The sequence below is a fragment of the Archocentrus centrarchus genome, chromosome 12, assembly GCF_007364275.1.
Source record: "Archocentrus centrarchus isolate MPI-CPG fArcCen1 chromosome 12, fArcCen1, whole genome shotgun sequence".
NCBI classification, from domain to species: Eukaryota; Metazoa; Chordata; class Actinopteri; order Cichliformes; family Cichlidae; genus Archocentrus; species Archocentrus centrarchus.
In genome coordinates, this window is record NC_044357.1 from 11,491,580 (window position 1) to 11,512,455 (window position 20,876).

The following is a 20,876-nucleotide window of genomic DNA, read 5'->3' on the forward strand; positions in this document are numbered from 1 at the left end:
AAAAAAAACAAAACACCGCAACAGGTTATGTATAATTTATTTTTTTCTGTCTAGAGTATTTTTTTTTCATTAAAATCAAAAGGTCAACATTTTAAAATCATATACACGCAAGAACGCATTTAAATGTTAGCACAGCTCCTTAAAAATTTATACATATGTACGTTTCGTTTTGTACTTAGACAAAAGCTGGAAGTGGTCACTCAAACTGCAAGAGGTGGGACATTTTGGGGGGGGGAGAAAAAAAAAAAAAAAAGGGAAGACCCAGCCAGCCCACTTCCCACAATAACAAACCAGTCCCCAAAAAGTTAAGACAGCGATGCAGGCCCCTCCCATACAGAGGAGCGGTGAAGGGTGGAAGAAGAAAACAGAATATAAACATTAGAGTGCCCCACTCTCCACTCCGTACAGAAATGAGAGGAATCAAGGCAGACATAAATACTAGTTTCCACATCATCTCAATCCGTTTCTTCGCCCCTCAACCGATCGGCAGGTTCAGTAGTGTGCAGACTGTGTGGTGGGGGAGGGTGTCTAGTTATCTGTCCTTTACATACATTTATTAATAGAAACTATGTTACAGAATTTCCCAAGCATGAATTACAGGCAACCCACTAGCACACTGACTGTACAGAAATTGGCAGAGCCACCAAATAAATTTCTAAATTCAAAGTACAGTAGCGAGGCCATCACCAGTAGTTAAGAAGCAATATATACAGCTGTCAAATCAGGGAAACGCTATGATACAAATATTCCTACTTGAAAAAGGAAACAGATCTTTCACAATTTTGTCATATTTTAAGGGGCATGCTGCTTGGTGTTGCTTTACGGGAGGCAGAGGACCAACTGCCCGAATGAACCAAGAAATCAGCTCTTCAGTGCAGATTCATTGAGATACAGGAGTGACAAGTTCATTTTTACACTCAGTCAGGACTATGCTCTTACTGCTTTACCATTTAAAGAATTCTGACCATGTCAAGTACTTTTTTGTTTTCTTCAGTAAAATGGGAGAATTATTCTAAAAGAGTTGACTTATTGAATCGGATTGAATTCAAGAGCAGTGTGAAGAGCAAGTGCAGCAAAACAAAGATTAAAGAGTAATAGCAATAATAAGAATAAGGCAACAAACAATGACAAAGAAAATGCTGGTAAAGACAATCTGTTAATATGAGAGGGAGAGTTTAGGTGTGAAATGGGAGATATATGGAGGGGGGGGGCTGGTGCAAAGAAACTGATTTAAATAAATCTTTTCATCAAAAATGGGAAGAGTCATGGGGTGGCTGTTGTTGTTGTTGCTAAAGTGTCATTTTTAACTTAGTCAAAACACACAAAAGACAGACAAGCTGGAAAACACCCAGTATTCCTTCCTGTAATAACTCAGAGGCCGGGGAATAATCCACCAAGAATTTGTGGGTAATTCCTAGATTTCCCCTTCTCCCTTCTGAGAATATCAACGTTGCCACATCTGGCAAAAGACCCTGTGCCAAGCAGCAAAAGCAGAATTAAAAGCCACAGGCAGGTCTGAATCCCGCTGGAAAAAAGCTCACTCAGCTACACATTCGTGGACACATGCTTAAGAGCCTCTACCCGTGTGGCTGCGTGATACATGACTTCATCACCCTCGTGTTCTGCTCCCAAACAATAAAGCACGAGTTAGATTTCACGCCTTCATGTGCTGATAAAATACAGGAATTGTAACCCATGCAGGGGAGGCGGAGTTAAGTTTGGGAATATAACTTAGATCCAATTGGTGGTGGATGAAACTTAATGCAGTGTTTACATTTCGCATATAGCTATAAAATCCAACAAAAACAAAACAATAAAACAAACAGTCTTGCTTTATCATTATCGTATGAACATTACATCTATCTAAAGTGTCAGTGACCAGTGTAATGTGTGGTGGATTCTACGATACTATGATGGAGGGAACTAGGCTGAATGGTGTGAGGATCGTGGGGAGTGAAAGGAGAGAGTTATGAGACGACAATACACTGATAGATTAAAGAGGAGGAGTGAGACAGACAGGCGCAGAGGAAGAAGAGGAGGGGGAGATGTAGTCCACAAAGCCCAGCTCAGCCTGGCCCAAGTCGATATCGGCCCTCCCCTGCTCCTTCCCACCGCAGCCCTGCTCTCATGCAGCACCTGGTGCAGCGGGGGATGAACGCACAGAGGTGGCGGATGGAATGGAGGGGTTTGGTTGAGGAAGGGTGGGCAGGACAGACAGAGAGGGAGAAAGGGAGGGCAAAGGGGCTTTTTGCTTGGTCATTAGCAGCCGCAGCCTTCCCTCTGGGGCTGTGGTTCGCTGGTTAGCCGGCCGCCCTGAGGGGCCGAGGGCTTATGCTGAACCCCTGACTCGGCAGCATTCAGGTCCAGGCTGCCATCCTGGATATTCTGGTAGATCTTCTTAGCAGCTTCCAGGAAGGCATCCTCAACATTTTCACCGCTGAAAACAGATGGGACACACACACACACACACACACACAGACACACACACACACACACACACACACAGATGTAAGTTACAGAGAATTCAGACAACTGATTAGATTTTGTTCTGAAGGAACTGAAAACCTAAAGTTGTGCAGACTTACGTTTTTGCACTAGCTTCCAAAAACAACAGACCTGTTCAACATAAAACAGACACAATGACTGAGTCACAAAAACACAGTGCCGAGTTCGCACACCTCAAATACCAAGTCATCATTCATCCAGTCTTTTAATTAATATCGCTCCTCAGTTCTTTTTCCATTTCTCCAACTCCTAAAAGTTACTATCTCACCAGTGTAAACAACAGGATGTTAATCTTAGCTTTTTTATATCAAGTTCAAATAAAAAACCATCTAAAAGAATACAAAGATCAAACACATTTTTATTGTCAGTATTTGGACATATTGTTAGGATTCACATGAATCCTATCTTGTTGCAGTTGTGTTAAATGTCTTAGAAGACAGATGTAAATGGAAAGAATGTCCTCCTACTAAAACCCTTTTTGCCCGACCTCCCAGCATGCACCGTTTGGTGTCCCGCTCACCGTTCTCCTCAGCAAACTGCTTCGCTTCCTCATATGTAACATCCCTCTGGGCCTCCAAGTCTGCTTTATTTCCTATGAGAATGATCACCTAACAGTAAAGACACACGAAGGCAGAGTGAGACAATCCCCTGGACAGTTTCTCTGGGAGAAATTTGCTTTCTAATCCTTTAGGAGATAAAGCCAAGGGCAATACAGGAAGACTTAACTACACTGCTGAGCTAACTCTTAAGATATTGATTGAGAGAACGTGTGCTCGACAGGGTCCTTTAGCAACTGCGATGTAATTAGAGATTTAATGAGATTCTAACAGAGTGACAAAGGGACTCCACTGAAACTGCTGTTAATTCACTGCACACCATCCTTGTTTTTTTCATGTTGAATTTTTGGTTTTAAAGCAGAATTTGTCACAGGTATCCTCACCTGTCATATTCACATAAATCTAGCATCAAATTAAACCCACTAAGATGATACATGTTGCTCATCATGATTATATATTTATTTATAAATGTGTTTGAAACCAAAGCAGCCAGATGTTGGGAGTTGGGGCAGTGGCTGTGACTACACCAACAGTGCCACTATGGCCACTTCACTATACTTCAGCAAAAATAATATTCTCTAGTAAAGCAGTTTTGTCTGCTTACGGAAAATTCAGTCATCACTGCCCAGAGAACTGTGCGCGCTGAACATAATTTGTTTGTGATCTGGCTCTCTTCATCCCTGGTATACATGAAAACAAGATCAGAAACCACCTGTCAGTGGAGTCAGACCTGCCTGCTTCTCTCCATCAACACATCAATAACAAGTTTAGAAGCTCCCATCAAAACCCTCCCTTTTGTTTTGTCTCTTTACACCACAAATGAAACACACTAAGCATATTAGAATAATTATTCTAATCTGTTATAATTATAATCAGGTTAGCTGTATATATTGTTTAGGGACATGAAAACAAATCCTTTGAAGCAGCAGAAAATAAATAAAGTCTGAACCTCCCTCAACCTGAGGCCTTTACTATGAAGCAGTGCTTCATGTGCTTCATAGTAAAGGCAGCAGTTTATCTCCAGTTTTTTAATGTTAGAAAGTGGGGTCACTTCCCAGGGTGCATCACCATGGTAACTTACGCTGCAGTTTATATTAGATAAGATATCAAGTGCTACAGAAATCACCGCCCACTGACCAATCAGTTCTCTGGAAAACAACATTTTTATTCCTAGATGATCCCGAGAAACTTGGTAACAAAGTGTTTCGTTTTCAGAGACTGCCTAAAGATTTTGTCTTTCTGTGACAAGCATCAAGAAAAAAAATTCTTACTAACTTTATTCCTTGCTTTTTTTTTTGCCCTGATGGCTGCAAGCAGTGTTATACATGCAAATAATTTTCCATTTTAATACTATTATTAGTAAATGGTAAATGGACTAGTTCTTATATAGCGCTTTTCTACTCAGATATGAGCACTCAAAGCGCTTACACATTAGTAGTAGTGTTATTTTTTTAAAGGCATTAATATAGCAATATTATCCTAAAGTATTGAAAAGTACAGTATCTGATAAAGTCAGCATTTTTTTTTTTTTGATTACTCCCCTGCTGGCTTTAAATAGGCTCTGTAGCACTTCTACACTCTCACTGACCAGACACACACACACACACACACACACACACACACACACACACACACACACACACACACACACACACACACACACACACACACAGCAATTTCTAATACTCCTACACATACTGTATATTTCACTCTCTTTCTCACACACACACACACACACACACACACACACACACACACACACACACACACACACACACACACTGCTGCTTTGGCTGCAGAAGCTGTGCTCAGAATAGTGTCTCTCAAGCATTTAACTTCAGATTTCTCTGACATTATATTTTGCTCTTTATTAGTAAAACAGTGCAGCTCTGCTACCAGTAACCCTCTCTGTTTGTGACTGCTGCGGCAAACACTGCTTCTTTTATGTCAGTGTGTTCGCAGCTAGACTGAAAACTCTGGCCTGATTTATACTGATAACCACCTTTGTGTGATTGTTTAGCAGGATTACAGATGTTGAGGTAAGTGCAGCCTGATAAGTGGAAGCTGGTCTTGGTACGGTGGATTCACTTCATAGTGCGAGGCCCTGATTAACAGAATGCTTTGAAGTTGTTAAGAGTGGACTGTGCTAGAAAGAAAACAAACACTTAAAATACTGTTCATATTAGCTTAGTAAATTTTACTTTTGCTCATCACTAAAATGAGCAATAGATAACATAACCCTGTGTGTAATTATGGCTGGATGTAAATAAACATCTCTTTTGGCTTCTGATATCTACAAATGTGAAATGAAAGTGTCATGTTGCACAAATTCACTTCCCTGATGGAACACAGGCCTCAGAGTGAGAGCAGCAAGGTTTCAAGCTAATCCTATTTACCAAGAAAAACCCATTTAAGAAATGGACAGGGCTGAGTGGCTTCAGAAAGACTCACAGGAGGATGACAGAGGGATAAAGAGCAAAGTGATAACTGAAAGCAATTAAGAGAAGAGAAATCCACACAGAAAGAACATATACACAGAGATGAGGCTGTTGAAAGATGTGTTTTAAATGTGTAGAGCCATCCAGCTTAAGACAATGAATAATCTCAGTGTGTGTACTCACAGTATTGGGGTTGGTGAGGTTTCTGGCATCAGTCAGCCAGCTGCTGAGATGGTTGTACGTGCTTCTCCTGTGTGACATCAGAAGGACAGAGGTTACTGTGACAACAAGCAACGATATAACATCCTGTCATCTCTGAGGATGATCTGAAAAGAGGCAGCAGCTGCCTCATAAGACAGGCAACAATCTCTATGGAGGAAATCATCTTGGAGATATGGATACATCTAGAAAAGATACTAGTTTTCTTATAAACTTAATTTATATTAGCAGCTTCCTGTGTCTGACGATACAGCTACCATCTCCAATGCCACATCACCTAAGTTACAGCCCCATTCTTCCTCAAACTTTTATTTTGAACCATCAAGTCAACTAATCCAGGCAGGAAGTGGAGCTGGTTCCAAAGTAAAAATGAATTCTACCTGTTAAAGATGGTCTGAAGCCTGCTCACGAGTTTTTAGGCAAGTTATGGGATACAAATAATTCTGCACGGGTTCCTTAGCCTCCTGTGACCCGAGCTCTCGTTTCGGATGCATTTTTAATTTCTCCAAGACTGTGGTTAACACATTCGCCTTATACGCAAAAGATCCAGGCACAAAGTCAGCCTCAGGGGGTCACAAGCTAGTGTTCTCTGCCTGGATAAATGGGAGGGTTGTGCGAGGAAGAGCATCCAGCGTAAAATCTGTGCCAAATCAAATATGCGGATCCATCTACTGTGGCGACCCCTTGGGAAATAAGAGTGGAGCTGAAAGTACCTCTATAGCAGTGGCTAGTTGGACCTGATAAGTATATAAACTAAGCTTCCTCTTTGAATACGAAGTCATTACACACTTAAAAAAAAAAAAAAAAAAAAAAAAAAACCAAAAAGATGTGTCCCCTCATATGAGGACAATGGGTTTTATTATAAAGCATAACAATACAAGTCAGCACTGCTTAAGTATAAGCAGTACTGAGCAGAATGAAGTATAAGGGGCACAAAAGCCAGACATTAATGGCAACATATAAACATGCACAATCTCAGGAGGAATAAATATTGTAGATATTATTTATCCAGCACAAAGTGGCTTCTAAACTGGTGTGGGCCATGTAAATATGTATACACAAACAGCGATGAAATTCACATCCTTTAATTAATTACAAGATATGGGTATGGCTAGATGAACAGTCACAGCAAACATTCTGCTTTGGCTTTTATTTTGCCCTAGGAGCCATACTGGAGTTGGCTGCAGTTTGGACAGACATTCCACATGTTCAGCTGTGTTTGCTTGACATACCACTGATACCATCTAACAGTTTGGGTATGAGGGTCGGACACAAGCTGTAAGAAAAACTGTTGGTAGTTGTTCAGGAGGTGGCCTACTGGGGTGAACGGTATAGTTACCAGATTTTCATGCTTTTATTCAGCTTCCTCTTTCTGTACAATGCACTAGACGGCTAAGGCGTCCACCGTGTCGGCTTCGGTGGAGACCGTGTAGCATCTGTGCATCTACCACATGCATTAACACATAACAAGCATCCTGTACCTGGTGATGTCGTAGACCATAAGCGCCCCTGCAGCCCCGCGGTAGTAGGAGCGGGTGACGGCCCTGAAGCGCTCTTGCCCTGCTGTGTCCCAGATCTGCAGCTTGATCTTCTGCCCGCTCACCTCGATTATCCTTGTACCAAACTCCACGCCAATAGTATGAGGGCAGTCTGCCATGACTGGGGAGAAGAACTGTGTCACTGAATTCTACTGTTGCTATTTCTAACATTTTTGTATTACTACATGTACTGAACATAGAAAAGACAGAAACATGTGTCTGTGTTCACGTTTTTCTTCCTTCACTCATGTGATGAACTTTAATAGCACATGTACCCAATTGTAACATACATTATTGAATATGTATAGGTCACACGCAGCTAACTTGTTTCTACTGTAAGCCAGCAGCAGTTGCATCAATAATTAATCCCAGTCTTTATTAAAGTCATCACTTTGTCTAAACTAAAAAGATAAACACTCTTGGAGTATCAATTTCTTTAAAACTGGCACTAAAAACCTTTTCTTCATTACTCCTGTGTGTGCATGTATGCAAGCGTGCAGGCAGGATGTGATTGTGGACAAGTGAATGAGCAACACAGCATCTGGCTTGTTAATAGTAGCACTACACACAACTGAGCTGAATGGTAATGGGAGGCTGCAGCTGGCTCATACACAGAAGAAGAGACTCTCACTGTTGAGCTCACACTCGACATCTATGCTGCTGACTTCCGCTGGTGTATAAAAGAAATCCAAAGAGATTTAGGCACTCCAGTTAAACCTGGCAACCTCACATGCACTGAGGCACACGCACAGATGAAAAGGAGTCAAAAAGCAGGGCAGCACTTACATTTCTTTTCTGTGAACTGGTGAAGCAAACATGACTTCCCTACCCCCATGTCCCCTGTGGAGAGAGACATGGAGAGAAACTCAGGTCAAGCAAGGAAATAACAGAAGAACAACAGTTCCTTATTCAAGCCTGAAGTGTCGCCCCCATGCATGATGTAGCAGACCCTCTGTGACAGTCAGCAACAACACTTAAAATTTCATGTGGACTTAATGAGAGAGATGGAGAGATAACAAGAGAGCAATGCAATGCGATGTATATGATCCTGCAGATTTTGACAATAAATGTTTACATTTTCTCGCCAGTGGTAAAAAACACACTGTAAACAAAACAGAAGTATGAGCAACATAACACTGTCTAAAAATACTTTCCTGTTTTTTTGTTTTATGCTCAAAAGCAGGATAAACAAGCTGGAGCTGTGGGTGTGTGTGTCTGTAAATGTGGCGTGGCACAGAGTGGGTGGACGTTCAGGCACACATTTCTAGATGTGAGACCAAAACAAAAAAAAACAATATGGTCCACATACTATTCGGCTTGAAGCAATTTAATCCTTATAACATTAGAATTCACATTTTTGTCTGTAAAGGTGAGTACAAGTAAAAGCAGTACTGTGCCCATTTGGAGGTTTCGTAGCCAAAAGCTAGAAAACATTTCAAATTGAGCTGACTGGTTTAAGACTGTCTACAGTCTTAAATGTTCATTTTAAGTATAGGTTTACAGTGGACACCTTTGGGTTATGGATTAGCAACCATACGACAATCTGTCAATTATCATTACTAAGTCTTGTTAAAAGTACTCAGTTATGTGTAAACATCTTCTAAAATCTACTGATTTATTAAAGGTCTGCTCTGATCTCAATAAAGACACCATCTATCGGAAGTGCAATACATGTAAAGGCTGTGAACAGTTCCATGAATATGTAGAGAGCCTCCCCACTGCTGGTCGTTGGTGTTGATCACCTACCGATAATGATGTATTTGAAAATGTAGGAATAGTTGTACGGTGCGGTGGCCATTGTGGCTCTGAAAGAGGAAGAACAGAAGGATGGTTTAGCCACTTAAACTTTTAATAGGGAAAAAAAAAAAGCAACTTGTCCTTAAAAGACACCAATAAATGTAGATTATAATCCTTTGAATGTTACAGTCAGTTTCCCAGTTTCCAAGCAAAATACTAAGAAATAAGGTATAGCTCAGGACCTTTGCAAAATACTGTCTATTACGTAAAAAAATAAACAGAAACTCAAGGCCATTAACATGACAAATGTTTAACACAGTATATGCCAGTCTCCCTAATATCCATTACTACAGAGAATCACAAAAGTTCTTCAGAAAATTCATAACTATGACCACAATTGAAGGGTGAGACCAGTAATGTGATGGATCATTTTCTAACAGAGTTAGAGCGCTTCAGTTATTAGCAAGAAAACTCCACAGAAGGAATCATATTACCCTCCTGTCTCAATCTCACTTCTGAGAAGGTGCTTTCAGACTTACATTCCTTACCAATAATCTAACAACATCTGAGAAACACACACACACACACACACACACACACACACACACACACACACACACACACACACACACACACACACACACACACACACACACACACTAGCAAAAACGGTGGAGCAAACTTGACATTCAAAGATGTGCTGGCTTCACTCCACATCAGCTGCTGACAATGCTGCATTCAATGCATAAGGCAAAAAAAAAAAAAACAAAAAAACAAAAACACCATGAACACTTCAGTGACAATGAACTAAAACTCAAGTTGGCCAAAAGAAACAACGCTGTCACTTTAAACAACTCAAGTCAAATACATAATGTCTGAAAAAGGCTATGACTACAACACTAATTTTGACTCATTTTGATGGCACAAAATATACACTAGAGTACCTCCACTATCATAGGCTCAGAGCTAAAAATAGCACTCAAGCAATTACTGATGGTTCAATTTTCACAATCAAACCAGAATTGCCACTAGGGATTCATTAATGGTATCAATAGTATCTATAGAAACCAATACTGATAACAGTAATTACTGATACACTCATTTCACTCTGTATTTTGGTGTAAAATAAAGATAACAGTAGCCAACTCAATAATGATGTTTTTCATCTTCACAGTAAGCAGATATGAGGGTGTCAGTTTTTTTTTTTTTTCTTTTAAATTATTTTTATATAAAATTCACTTAATAATAGGGCTGGGTGAAATGGGAAAGTTTATTTATCACTTTCTTCCCCGTTTATCTAATATTGATACATAACGTCATAAATCAAAATCACTTTATGTCAAGCTTAAAGGTTCCTTTTTACTCCTAAGGGAAGGGAAAAGGCTAGTTTTGATTTTAATATTTATTTTCTATCACAAGTTCAGCATAATAAATTCACAGCAAACAGTCAAAAAAACAAAAAACATGGTGTATATACAAATTCAAGAAACTTTCAAAACTGAACCTATTCACGCAAATGGGGTCTGCTTCTTGTGCCTTTTTAAAAAGGCACAAGAAGTGTAGTACTATCTCAATGAAGTGGGCATTGAAGCTCACATATGGATCAGATGTGCGACTTGAATATGATTTATCAGTTCAGATGTCTCTATACTCCGTGTATAGTTGGGAAAGTGAGAGAAATGCTTATGGCCAGGGAGCTGGTAATGAGGGTCAATCACTTTCATCAGCTGCTTAAATCCGACATTTTCAACTGTGCTTACTGGCATCATGCCTTTTGCAATAAAGTATGCTGCTGCATGTGTGAAATCATTGTGACTCTTTGTATTTTGTTGTAGGGCGTGGTACTGTAAGGGAGAAAATGTCTGCGACTGTCCTGTACTGTCCAGGTAAAACTGTTAATTCTGCACTGTGCAAGGATGGCACGGCTTCAGATGGTAAAAACAATTCACGGCGTTGCCTGCCTTTGTGGAAACATGCTTTCGATGCAGGTTGCAGTGTATGCTACTCTGCTTTTAGTCTGACTTTAAATAACCTAATTATCTCCACACCACTAAAGCCCTCAGACCATTCTTTTCAACAGTGTCCTCACCTTTTGCGCCTTGGACTGTATCTATTGGGGTATCATGTTCGGTAATGCTGTCACTCAAGTTTTAGTCTTTTGTCTTGCTCATACTGTTAATGTACTATTGTGTATGGTTGCAGTACCCCCAAAATTAGTGCATGTGCTGCTGTTGGCTGTTCCTTCTATGCTGTGTGCATCATATTAACGTGACGCTGCTCCACAGTGTAGCTCTAACGCTAACCACGACTGGCTCTGCATGGCAATATATTCATTGTAACGTAAGGTCTTTACCTTACAATATAAAGTGCTTTATCATCATATTTCTAAAAGTTATTTTACAGTAATTATCTTAATCATTTTTTCACCCAAGTCTGCTCAATAACATTTTGATATTTTGTCTTTGTGCTGAATTGAAACTGCTTCACAGTATTATGTCGAGGTGCAGCTGTACAGGACTGCCATAGGAGTAGTAAATAATTCAGGCTTAATCAATAGAATAATCACTCCGCAGACAAATGGTTTCTCTGTAACTTGCAAAGCCCTAAACCTAGGGCTGTGCAAATAATCGAATTTCAATTTGAGCTCCAAATGATCACAAAAACGATGTGACAAAAAAAAAAAAAAGATTAAAATATGTTTGCACCCCAAAAAAAAAAACTGACCACATCAAAGCGTGAGGACCCAGGAGGGAAAAAAATACCAGCATTTTATTTATTTATGGTGGCTGGCACCGCATGTAAAACACTGGAATACAACTGCAAGGTAATGAACGCAGATTTGCTACACGGTGGTATCCGCACCATCCGCAACATGACCAATCTGTTCAACCAGCTAAAGTTCAAATTCAGCTGCGCTGCCAGTATAAACAGTATTTGCTATGTTGGCCTGAATAATTCTGATTTAGTCTAAAGCTGAACATGTTTTCTGTTTGCTCTGGGCTATAATAGGTCCTGTTCTTGGATTGAGTTACTGACTGGAATTAATTGAATACAAATTTTGAACACATGTACAGGATCTGTCAGTATAGTACAGTGTAGCAGTGCACTAAAATGTGTGCAAATTTATTTGGTCTAAATAACTTGGTCCTATTTCTTCCTATTATTATTAGTAGGGATTTGCACGACTAGTCAACTAGACAACGAATCATTGCTATTGTCACTAGTCGGTACCAGACGTACTAGTCGGTTAGCGTAATTATTACAACTGTAATTGATGCTCGGTGCTGTAAATGGTTGTCTTAACCATTTACATCAATATATAAAAATGCTATAACTATTAATCTCGGCCTGATATTTTTATTAGTTTTTTGTTTTGTTTTTTTACAACATAACCTGAAAAGTACCTTCCAAGAAACACTGTAATGTCCCTCGCTGCATTTCTGGCTACTTCCCCCAAGTCTGAACGAAGAAGCGAAAAAAAAACTAGAGACAAATGTGCTTGGACCTTTAAAAAAAAAAAAAAAAACTGACCACAGCAAAGAGTAGGAAACAGGAGAGAAAAAAGTCCCAGCATTTTATGTTTCTGTTGGCCTGCACCACATGTAAAACATTGGGACATGACCTAAAGGTAATTAACACATGCAATGCACCTGCACAAGCATAAACACCGGCAACAACATCAGCCACTTACGTAGGTTACGCCGTAGCTCTACAAAGACACAGCAATGAAGTCTGAATCAAGTGTAACCTGGAGGAGGAGGCTGGGAGAGGGAGGTCTGGGCTTCACTGCTCAGGCTGTGGCCCCGCGACCCGGCCCCGGATAAGTGGAAGAAAATGGATGGACGTTTACATTGTATTGTTTTAGTATCTTATTATTATTATCAGTTTATGTTTTTCTGAAGTTATTTTCTCATATTTTAATGATGTGTAAACATTGTTTGCAGTAACGTGTTTCCATATATTTAACATCAATTTATTTTAAGTTTGTTTTCTTTGTTGTTTGCAGTATAACGTACAGTGTTCATAATGCATGATGTGTGATGCCACACAGTTAATCAGCATTTAAAGTGCGATTCATTATTGAAGAACGTGATTAATAGTTTCAAATGCCTTTGATTAGACTGTTTTTTGACAGTCCTAAAATTTAACTTGATATCCAAGTGTTTTAGTTTTAGACTAGTCGGTTAGTCTATTTCCCTCCTTGTTTAATCGACTGCGAAATTAGTCTCTAAAAACATCCCTAATTATTAGTCAAAACTGGTATTACCTTTCTAGTTATGTATTATTTGTGTTTAATTTTTAATGTACTTATTTATATTGCCATTTATTTTATACATTTTATTTAGATTTTTGTATTTTATTTACAATACATAAATACGTTCCTACCCTCACCTATGGTCACGAGCTTTGGGCTCGTGACCATAATGAAATGAGGTGAGGAGTGCGGCCATCCGGGAGGGGCTCAGAGTACAGCCGCTGCTCCTCCACATTGAAAGGAGCCAGTTGAGGTGGCTTGGGCATCTAATTAGGATGCCCCCTGGCCGCCTCTTGGGTGAGGTGTTCCGGGCATGTCCCACCGGGAGGAGGCCCCGTGGCAGACCCAGGACACGCTAGGGAGATTATATCTCTCGGCTGGCCTGGGAACGCCATGGGGTCCCTCTGGATGAGCTGGAGGAGGTGGCTGGGGAGAGGGAAGCCTGGGCTTCTCTGCTTAGGTTCCTGCCCCCGCGATAAGCGGAAGAGAACGGATGGATGAATAGTATTTTATTTATATAGTCTGCATTTCACTTTGAGAAGGTCTGGGTTCTAATCCACCTTGGCCTGGGCCTTTCTGTGTAGAGTCTGCATGTTCTCCCTGTGTCTGCGTGGGTTTCCTCCCACAGTCCAAAGACATGCAGTTACTGGTGTTAGGTTAATTGGTGATTCTAAATTGCCCACAGGTGTAAATGTGAGTGTGAATGGTTGTCTGTCTCTCTGTGTTAGCCCTGCGACAGGCTGGCAACCTGTACAGGGTTCCTATGACAGCTGGGATAGGCTCCAGCACCCCCGCGACCCTGAACAAGATAAGCGGAAGAGAATGGATGGATTTTTCATTTTGAATCTAATATTTATTTTCACTGTTCTTTAAATGCAATAAATGCAGTGTGTTTAAAAGGTCAGTGAGTAATAGTGTTAAATGATTGTGATTTCAGTATCGACCAAAATAATTGTGATTATGATTTTTTTTCCATAATCGAGCAGCCCTACCTAAACCAGCATCATTCTCTAATCTAAAGCTCAGAGGAAAATGTATTGCAGTCAACGGAGCTCCTAGGAATTGAAATCCCAGTGCAATAACACAACCCAGTGCTGGTGTTATACACATACTTCTACATTTGCAGCTTAGTGACCAAATTTGATTGGTCTGCTTAATTTAAACATAACCACTAGAAACTCGTGTAGAGAGAAAAAGTGGAAATAGAAAAAGGAAATAAATGGAAAAATGGAGACAGTTAAAAAAACAGTAAAAACAATGCTGGGTCACAAACCCTTACACACGTATTCATATCAAAAAGAGCAAAAGTTCCTGAGTATCATATTTTCAAGAGATGTAAACAACTTTCAGGGTTAGCAGTGAATTTGTGACTATATTTCTGCAGGTGGCCCAATAAAAGATTTGTCTCACACTTACAGTTCTCCAAAAACTCTGCAACTTGACCTGTGCTCTGGTATTTTCTCACAACAAAAAACTAGCTAACTGCAGTAAAAGGATTTGTGAAGGAAGGATGCTATGATAGCAAACATGCTGATGGACATCAAGTTTGATATCACCATGAAAAAACATGTACATAGTCGACAGGACACCAAAGTAACTGAATCTTTCCTATCATTTACTTCTTTCCATTGTATTAATCCATACAGTGCAATTCATGTGTAAAAACAGTGCATAAAATTGCACTGATGCTCCACACCATGATTTACTATTCTCATTTTTGGATTTGACCATGAGGCAATCACAGCATTGCCATCCTTTAAAATCACAACACACTGTTTCACAGACTTTTTCTAGGCTTCCTCTTGTCACATGACCCTCATGTGGTCTCTCTATCCCCACTGCCATTGCCAGTTGATCTTGCACAATCCTCAGAAAGAGCAAAAGTAAAATGTGACTCGGCTGTGACATTCAACTTCATTTTACACCCCCCACCTCCACGCACGACACAGAAATAAACCCCATGAGTATCCATCAAGGAGAAGGCGAGTCAAAACCATGTGACCAGACTGCAGCCTGAGCACTTCTCCTTTCCTGAAGCTTTCTCTAGAGAAACAGGGACAATGACTTTCTTCCTCTCAACAGACATTCCTCACAGAGAGGCGAATGGATGATGAGCTTTCAGGAAATCATGACACATTATCATACAGTCACACCGTCACCCTGATGTTCAGATCCACCATTCAAATCACGTGACTAAAGAGCCCTCAACGCTATTATTTACAAGCTTGACGAAGGACGCTACCACAACTAATACAAAAAAAAGAAGAGAAAGAGTTGTGTGTTTACATGCGCAAGGAAAATCAACACAAAATATCAAGTAATGCATTAATAATTTGAGATTAAGCACGCTAACATGAAGTACACTTACACCAGCAACAGAAATTATGCAGCAATTTTAATGTCGACACAGGCAGATCTATCCAAATTTCCAATATAATTTAATACATTAGTGGTCAACTTTGTCGTCAATTTCAGTTTTTAAATCCCATGCCTTCTGTTTGCAAAAGTGACACCCTACAGGAGGCTAACGCACTAGTGGCTAAGAAATTAGCATTGGAGCTGCAGTACAGAAAAAAAAAATCGTATTACAGTCGCTTCCACAGAAAAACAAAGAATTAGTAGGGGCGAGCAAATCCATCAACAAACCCGACCAGGGTATCCGAGAATAACACTTCAACGTGACACCCTAACGCGCAATGCCTGTTTCATACCGACGGTGACTAGCTTAACGTTAGCTTAACAACCGGCATAAATGACAGCGTCGCTATCATAAAATCTCTGAGGTTAGTCACATCACACAAAAAAACAGTGCTGCAACAAAGCGGAAAGGGAAATAAAAACCTGACACTGGCTTGAGTAGCTAACTAGATGTCAAATATGATAAAAATTTAAGGCCCTACTTTGGCTGTTTTGACAGCCAAGTTTGCATTAGCTAGTCACCTGCTAGCTGACACAGACGGATAACAACAAATCCCATAAATCACAGCACGCAAGTCGCCCGCCTCTATCGGCACGCAAACAGCTGATTTAGATGCATTATTTAGTAAAACTAGGCTCAGAAAACAAACCTACCCCGATTCCAATTTCATGAAAAATGCCAAAATACACCAAACTGACAAAAGCTAGCGATAGCTTTAGCAGGCTAGTTAGTCAGCTAATGGTACACACGTAACGAGTTATCTTGTTATTCCAAGCAGACCAACGTCCTTTGTCGTAAACAACAGCATTTTTTTTCTTTTAACCGCTTAATATGTAACACCTCTTATTCTTGAACTTAACGACAGACTCCAGCCTGGCATTAGTCATGTTAACTAGCATCGTTAGCTTTCCACCTAGCTGACTCCTGGCAAACACAGGAAAGCTTAACCCTTCCAAGGGTTTCTTCGTTTATATATGAACTTATCTACGTTTATTACACATTACACAGGTTCTGTGGATGTAGTCAAATACCTCCCTTCTCCTGTCCTTACCAGATATTAAATCTTGTGAGCTTTGAGCTGTTCACAGGAGGTATGCAGGTTATCCTGGCTCAAGTATGATCTGCCTATCCAAGATGGCTGCTCACGCACAGGGTTTCCTCCGCTCTCTACAATGGGCTTCTGGGACAAAGAGCCTCGTATGCGGCGATTTGCAGCTTGTGCACCAATAACATGCACTCCCTCATGTAAGGTTACCACCTTCACAGGTGTATTATTGCAATGGACTACACTTGTATACAACTTAATACACAGTAAGTGTCATGTCACGTTATTAAATCATCACTCAGGTGAAATCATAAGCTGCTACAAGAGGCAAAGTTTAAAATTTGAGCAAGCTTCATCTGCCACCTGAGAGTTTTAGGCTTGTGGAGCATGCTCTAATGTACCTGTTCATCAGATGTCTGAATAGTAAAAACAGAACCATTGCAACATAAAGCAATACTAGAACTCCACCCTGGGGCATTGCTAGGATCTGGAAACACTGGGATGTTAGCCCAGCGCTGAAATCTTTCACTCAATAACAGCAACTTTTTTAAAGTTACTTGCTATATTTTATAGTAAAATTAATTTAAAATGTCAGACACCGTGCTCCACCCATATACCTGTTGGCAATGTTACCAGTTAATAGGCCCATGATCCTGAAATTGCATAACATAGGCCTATGCATACTGTGCATGCAACAGAGTTTGCAAGTCTGTAAGACATCTGTTTTAAATTAACAAAGACAGCATACACTGATCAAGCATAACATTATGACCACCTAACTAATATTGTGTTGGTCCCCCTCTTGCTACCAAAACAGCCCTGACCCACTGAGGTATAGACTCAACTAGACCCTTGAAGGTGTGCTGTGGTATCTGGACCAAGATGTTAGTAACAGGTCCTTTCTTAAGTCCTGTAAGTTGTGAGGTGGGGCCTCCATCTGACCTGTTTATCCACCACATCCCACAGATGCTCAATTGGATTCAAATCTAGGGAATTTGGAGGCCAAGTTGACACCTCAAATTCATCATCATGATATTCAAACCATTCCTGAACTGTGATGCACTGTGTATTCTAACACCTTTCTATTAGAACCAGCATTAACTTTTTTTAAGCAATCTGAGCTACAGTAGGTCATCTGTTGGATCAGACCACATGGGCCAGCCTTCCCTCCCGACGTGCATCAGTGAGCCTTTGTTGCCCATGACCCTGTCGCTGATTCACCACTGTTCCTTTCTTGGACCACTTTTGATAGATACTGACCACTGCAGACTGGGAACACCCCACAAAAGCTACAGTTTTGGAGATGTTCTGATCCAGTAGTCTAGCCATCACAATTTGGACCTTGTCAAACTTACTCAAATCTTTACGCTTACCCATTTTAAATTTGTCCTGCTTCTAATACATCAAGTTTATGGACAAAATGTTCACTTGCTCCCTAATATATATGTCACTGCCTGGATTTACAAGGTCCGTGTCAGGTGTTGAGGAACCTGGCCATACTGATAATAAGTGGGCTACTGGAACTGGAATGATACGGCATAAGTGAACATGAGAGGGGAACTGTTGGAATGCTACTACACATATAATCCCAATGGAAGGTGTTACATGAAGAGGATGTGGGACCTATGGATTCTTTGACACCCAACATCCAGACCGACATCGAAACAACTAGTGTTTCAACATCTGAAAGAAGCAACTGCTATCGCAACTAAAGTTTGATGAGCTGTAACACAAATGCTACGGCAAGGGGGAGCCTGGACAACAGGTCCCCACACTCCAAGATTGAGTAACAAGCCAAGTTAGAAACCTGGACCTCCCTGAGGCCAACTACCAAGACTACGTGAAGTATTTTCTGAAAGTCTACTAGAAGATGTGAATGCAGCATTACAGACAGTTCCTACTTCCACCATCACTGAAACCAATCAACCACAGCAACTGTGATCCTTGAGGTGCTTGGCTGTAAGATGAACAGCAGCCACAAGGGGCAGTACCCTCCATGGAAAAGATGACTAAAGGCTAAGATTAAGGTAGCATGGAGGGAAGTTAGCCAGGTATCTGAGTTGCAGAAAGGTGTGATGAAGAAAGAGGTGCCTAAGACATAAAACAGGCTGTCCCTACCTGAGGCTTTAGAGACTGCCAACAAAGATTCACAACCTTGGATAGCCACCTGAAGAGGTATACCAGCCAGATAGAACCCAGGATAATAAAGCAGACGTTCTCCACCGAACCATCCAAGGTGTAATCTCAGTGGCAGGGGAACAATATGAGAACAGCACCCCCCACCAAGGCTGGAGACAGAGTAATACTGGAAGAGTATATGGGAGACGAATGCAACACGTAACACCAACTTCATCAAGAACTCAGTGGGAATACGGAGAACAACACTACAGGACAACTTCAAGCCAAAAGTCACCATCACGTGTGGGATTTACCAAGGAGCTGCTCTGTCCCGACTGCTATTCTGCATAGGCCTGAATCTTTGAAGCCTGGATACGGATATCGACTACGGAATGGAGCAAACATCAGCTGATCAGTGTTGATTGCCTGGGTCTTCTTCTTCCCATTGAGCTGACTCTGTCATGGTCCTGGCCCAGCGGCCCAGTGTTTTGTGTTCTTTTTGTGGAGTTCTGTTTTGTTGTAGTTTTGTATTCTGTTTTTGGTTATAGTTATTATCGTTATTTGGTGGTTATTCTGATTTCCCTGTGTTCTGGTCTTCCCGTGTCTTTGTGCTCCTGTGCCTATGTTTCTCTTTGTGTCGGTCTCCCTGTTTCCTGACCCCTGTGTAGTTCCCTTTGTGTGCCAGTCCTCCATGGTGTAAAGTCTGAGTGTACCATGTTGGGTTACTTCTGGTTTTATTTTGACAGTCTCGTGTTCCCTGTACTTTGTGTTTAGTTTTGCTTCTCCTGTGTTATTGGTTTCATTTGTTTCACCTGTTGTTCCCTGCTGTTTCCACTTGCCTGATTACCTAGTTGTTCTCTGTTCTTTGTTGCATTGTCATCACTGTATTCCTGCTGTGTGTCTTCTTGCCTGATAGTTTGTTTATGTTCAGTTCTGGCACCATCCAGCCCTGTATAGCCTTGGTTATTGTCTCTGTCCTTCCTTTAATAAAACACCTTTAAGTTCAATACTTCCTCTGAGTCCTGCATTCTGAGTCCACCTTCATTAGCCACACAGCAACACCATGACAGACTCCTTAGGACTTGCCTTATTCTCTGCAGATACTTGGCGCTCGCAGCTTTACTAGCAGCCTCTTCATGGTTCCCATTTGCCTGTGGGATTCCAAGGTACTTGTAGCTTGTAGCTGTCTTGAATCTCTGCAGTCTCCTCAGTTCTGACTACCTTCTCTCTCTGAATGGGTGAGCGTGGCAAAACTTTTGACTTGTGTGTGTGTATATATATATATATATATATATATATATATATATGAGCATAATGCCTTCAATTCAGAGAGAACTGGCATAAGGAAAGTGGGTTGAAGACCCACTTTCAAAACAAAAATCTGTGTAAAGATTTTTGTTTTGCAGTTTTTGTTGTAGTTTGTTTTTGTTTTGCTTTTATAATATTTATATTTATAATATTTGTTCTGATTGTTATGATCAGTACGATGGTGCATTGGGTAGCACTGTGGCATCACAGTAGGAATCCACCTTTTTTCTGTGGAGTTTGCATGTTCTCACCATGCTTCAGTGGGTTCTCTCTGGGTACTCCAACTTCCTCCCACAGTCCAAAGACAGGTGTGAATGACTGCAGGTGTGAATGTGGCAAGTGGAAGAAAATGAATTGATGGAAGTTTAGGCTATATACAAAAAAACCTACCAAAATTCAAGTCAGTTTTCTTTTGAAAAATATCAAACATTTTAATACATTTTCACAATATTACATGCTGTCACTGAACAATATATTTTTTTACAATCATACACAGAAGAACCACATGCAGTGTGCTTTCCCAAACTAATCATAATAATAAAAAAAAAACAATTCAATATGAATAGACTGTGAATTCACAGAGGTTACCACACAAACATATTATCTTAAAAATGATAGTGACTCTTTAACAGAAGAAGGAAATGAATGTCTTCCTGTACAAGTGAATTTAAATGAAATCAGTGTGTTTCTGCTTTGCTCATACAAAGTGTCTTTACTGATTTAGTTTTGAATGAAAT

At 40.5% G+C, this 20,876-nt stretch overlaps 1 protein-coding gene across 2 annotated transcripts; it reads right to left on the bottom strand.

Moving 5' to 3' along the window:
• Positions 1-537: 537 nt before the first annotated feature.
• Positions 538-16,839, bottom strand: rab14l (RAB14, member RAS oncogene family, like). 2 transcript variants are annotated; one of them, XM_030742334.1, is made up of 8 exons: positions 16,720-16,839; positions 9,004-9,062; positions 8,044-8,097; positions 7,201-7,378; positions 5,684-5,750; positions 3,026-3,113; positions 2,586-2,616; positions 538-2,437 (listed from the first exon to the last, which is right to left on the bottom strand). In XM_030742334.1, the coding sequence occupies exons 2-8, from the start codon at positions 9,053-9,055 to the stop codon at positions 2,260-2,262; spliced, it is 648 nt and encodes a 215-aa protein (XP_030598194.1). In that variant the 5' UTR covers positions 9,056-9,062; positions 16,720-16,839; the 3' UTR covers positions 538-2,259. The 2 variants fall into 2 exon arrangements, with proteins under 2 accessions (XP_030598194.1, XP_030598193.1); XM_030742333.1 differs by lacking the exon at positions 16,720-16,839 and adding an exon at positions 16,322-16,389.
• Between the last annotated feature and the right edge of the window lie 4,037 nt (positions 16,840-20,876).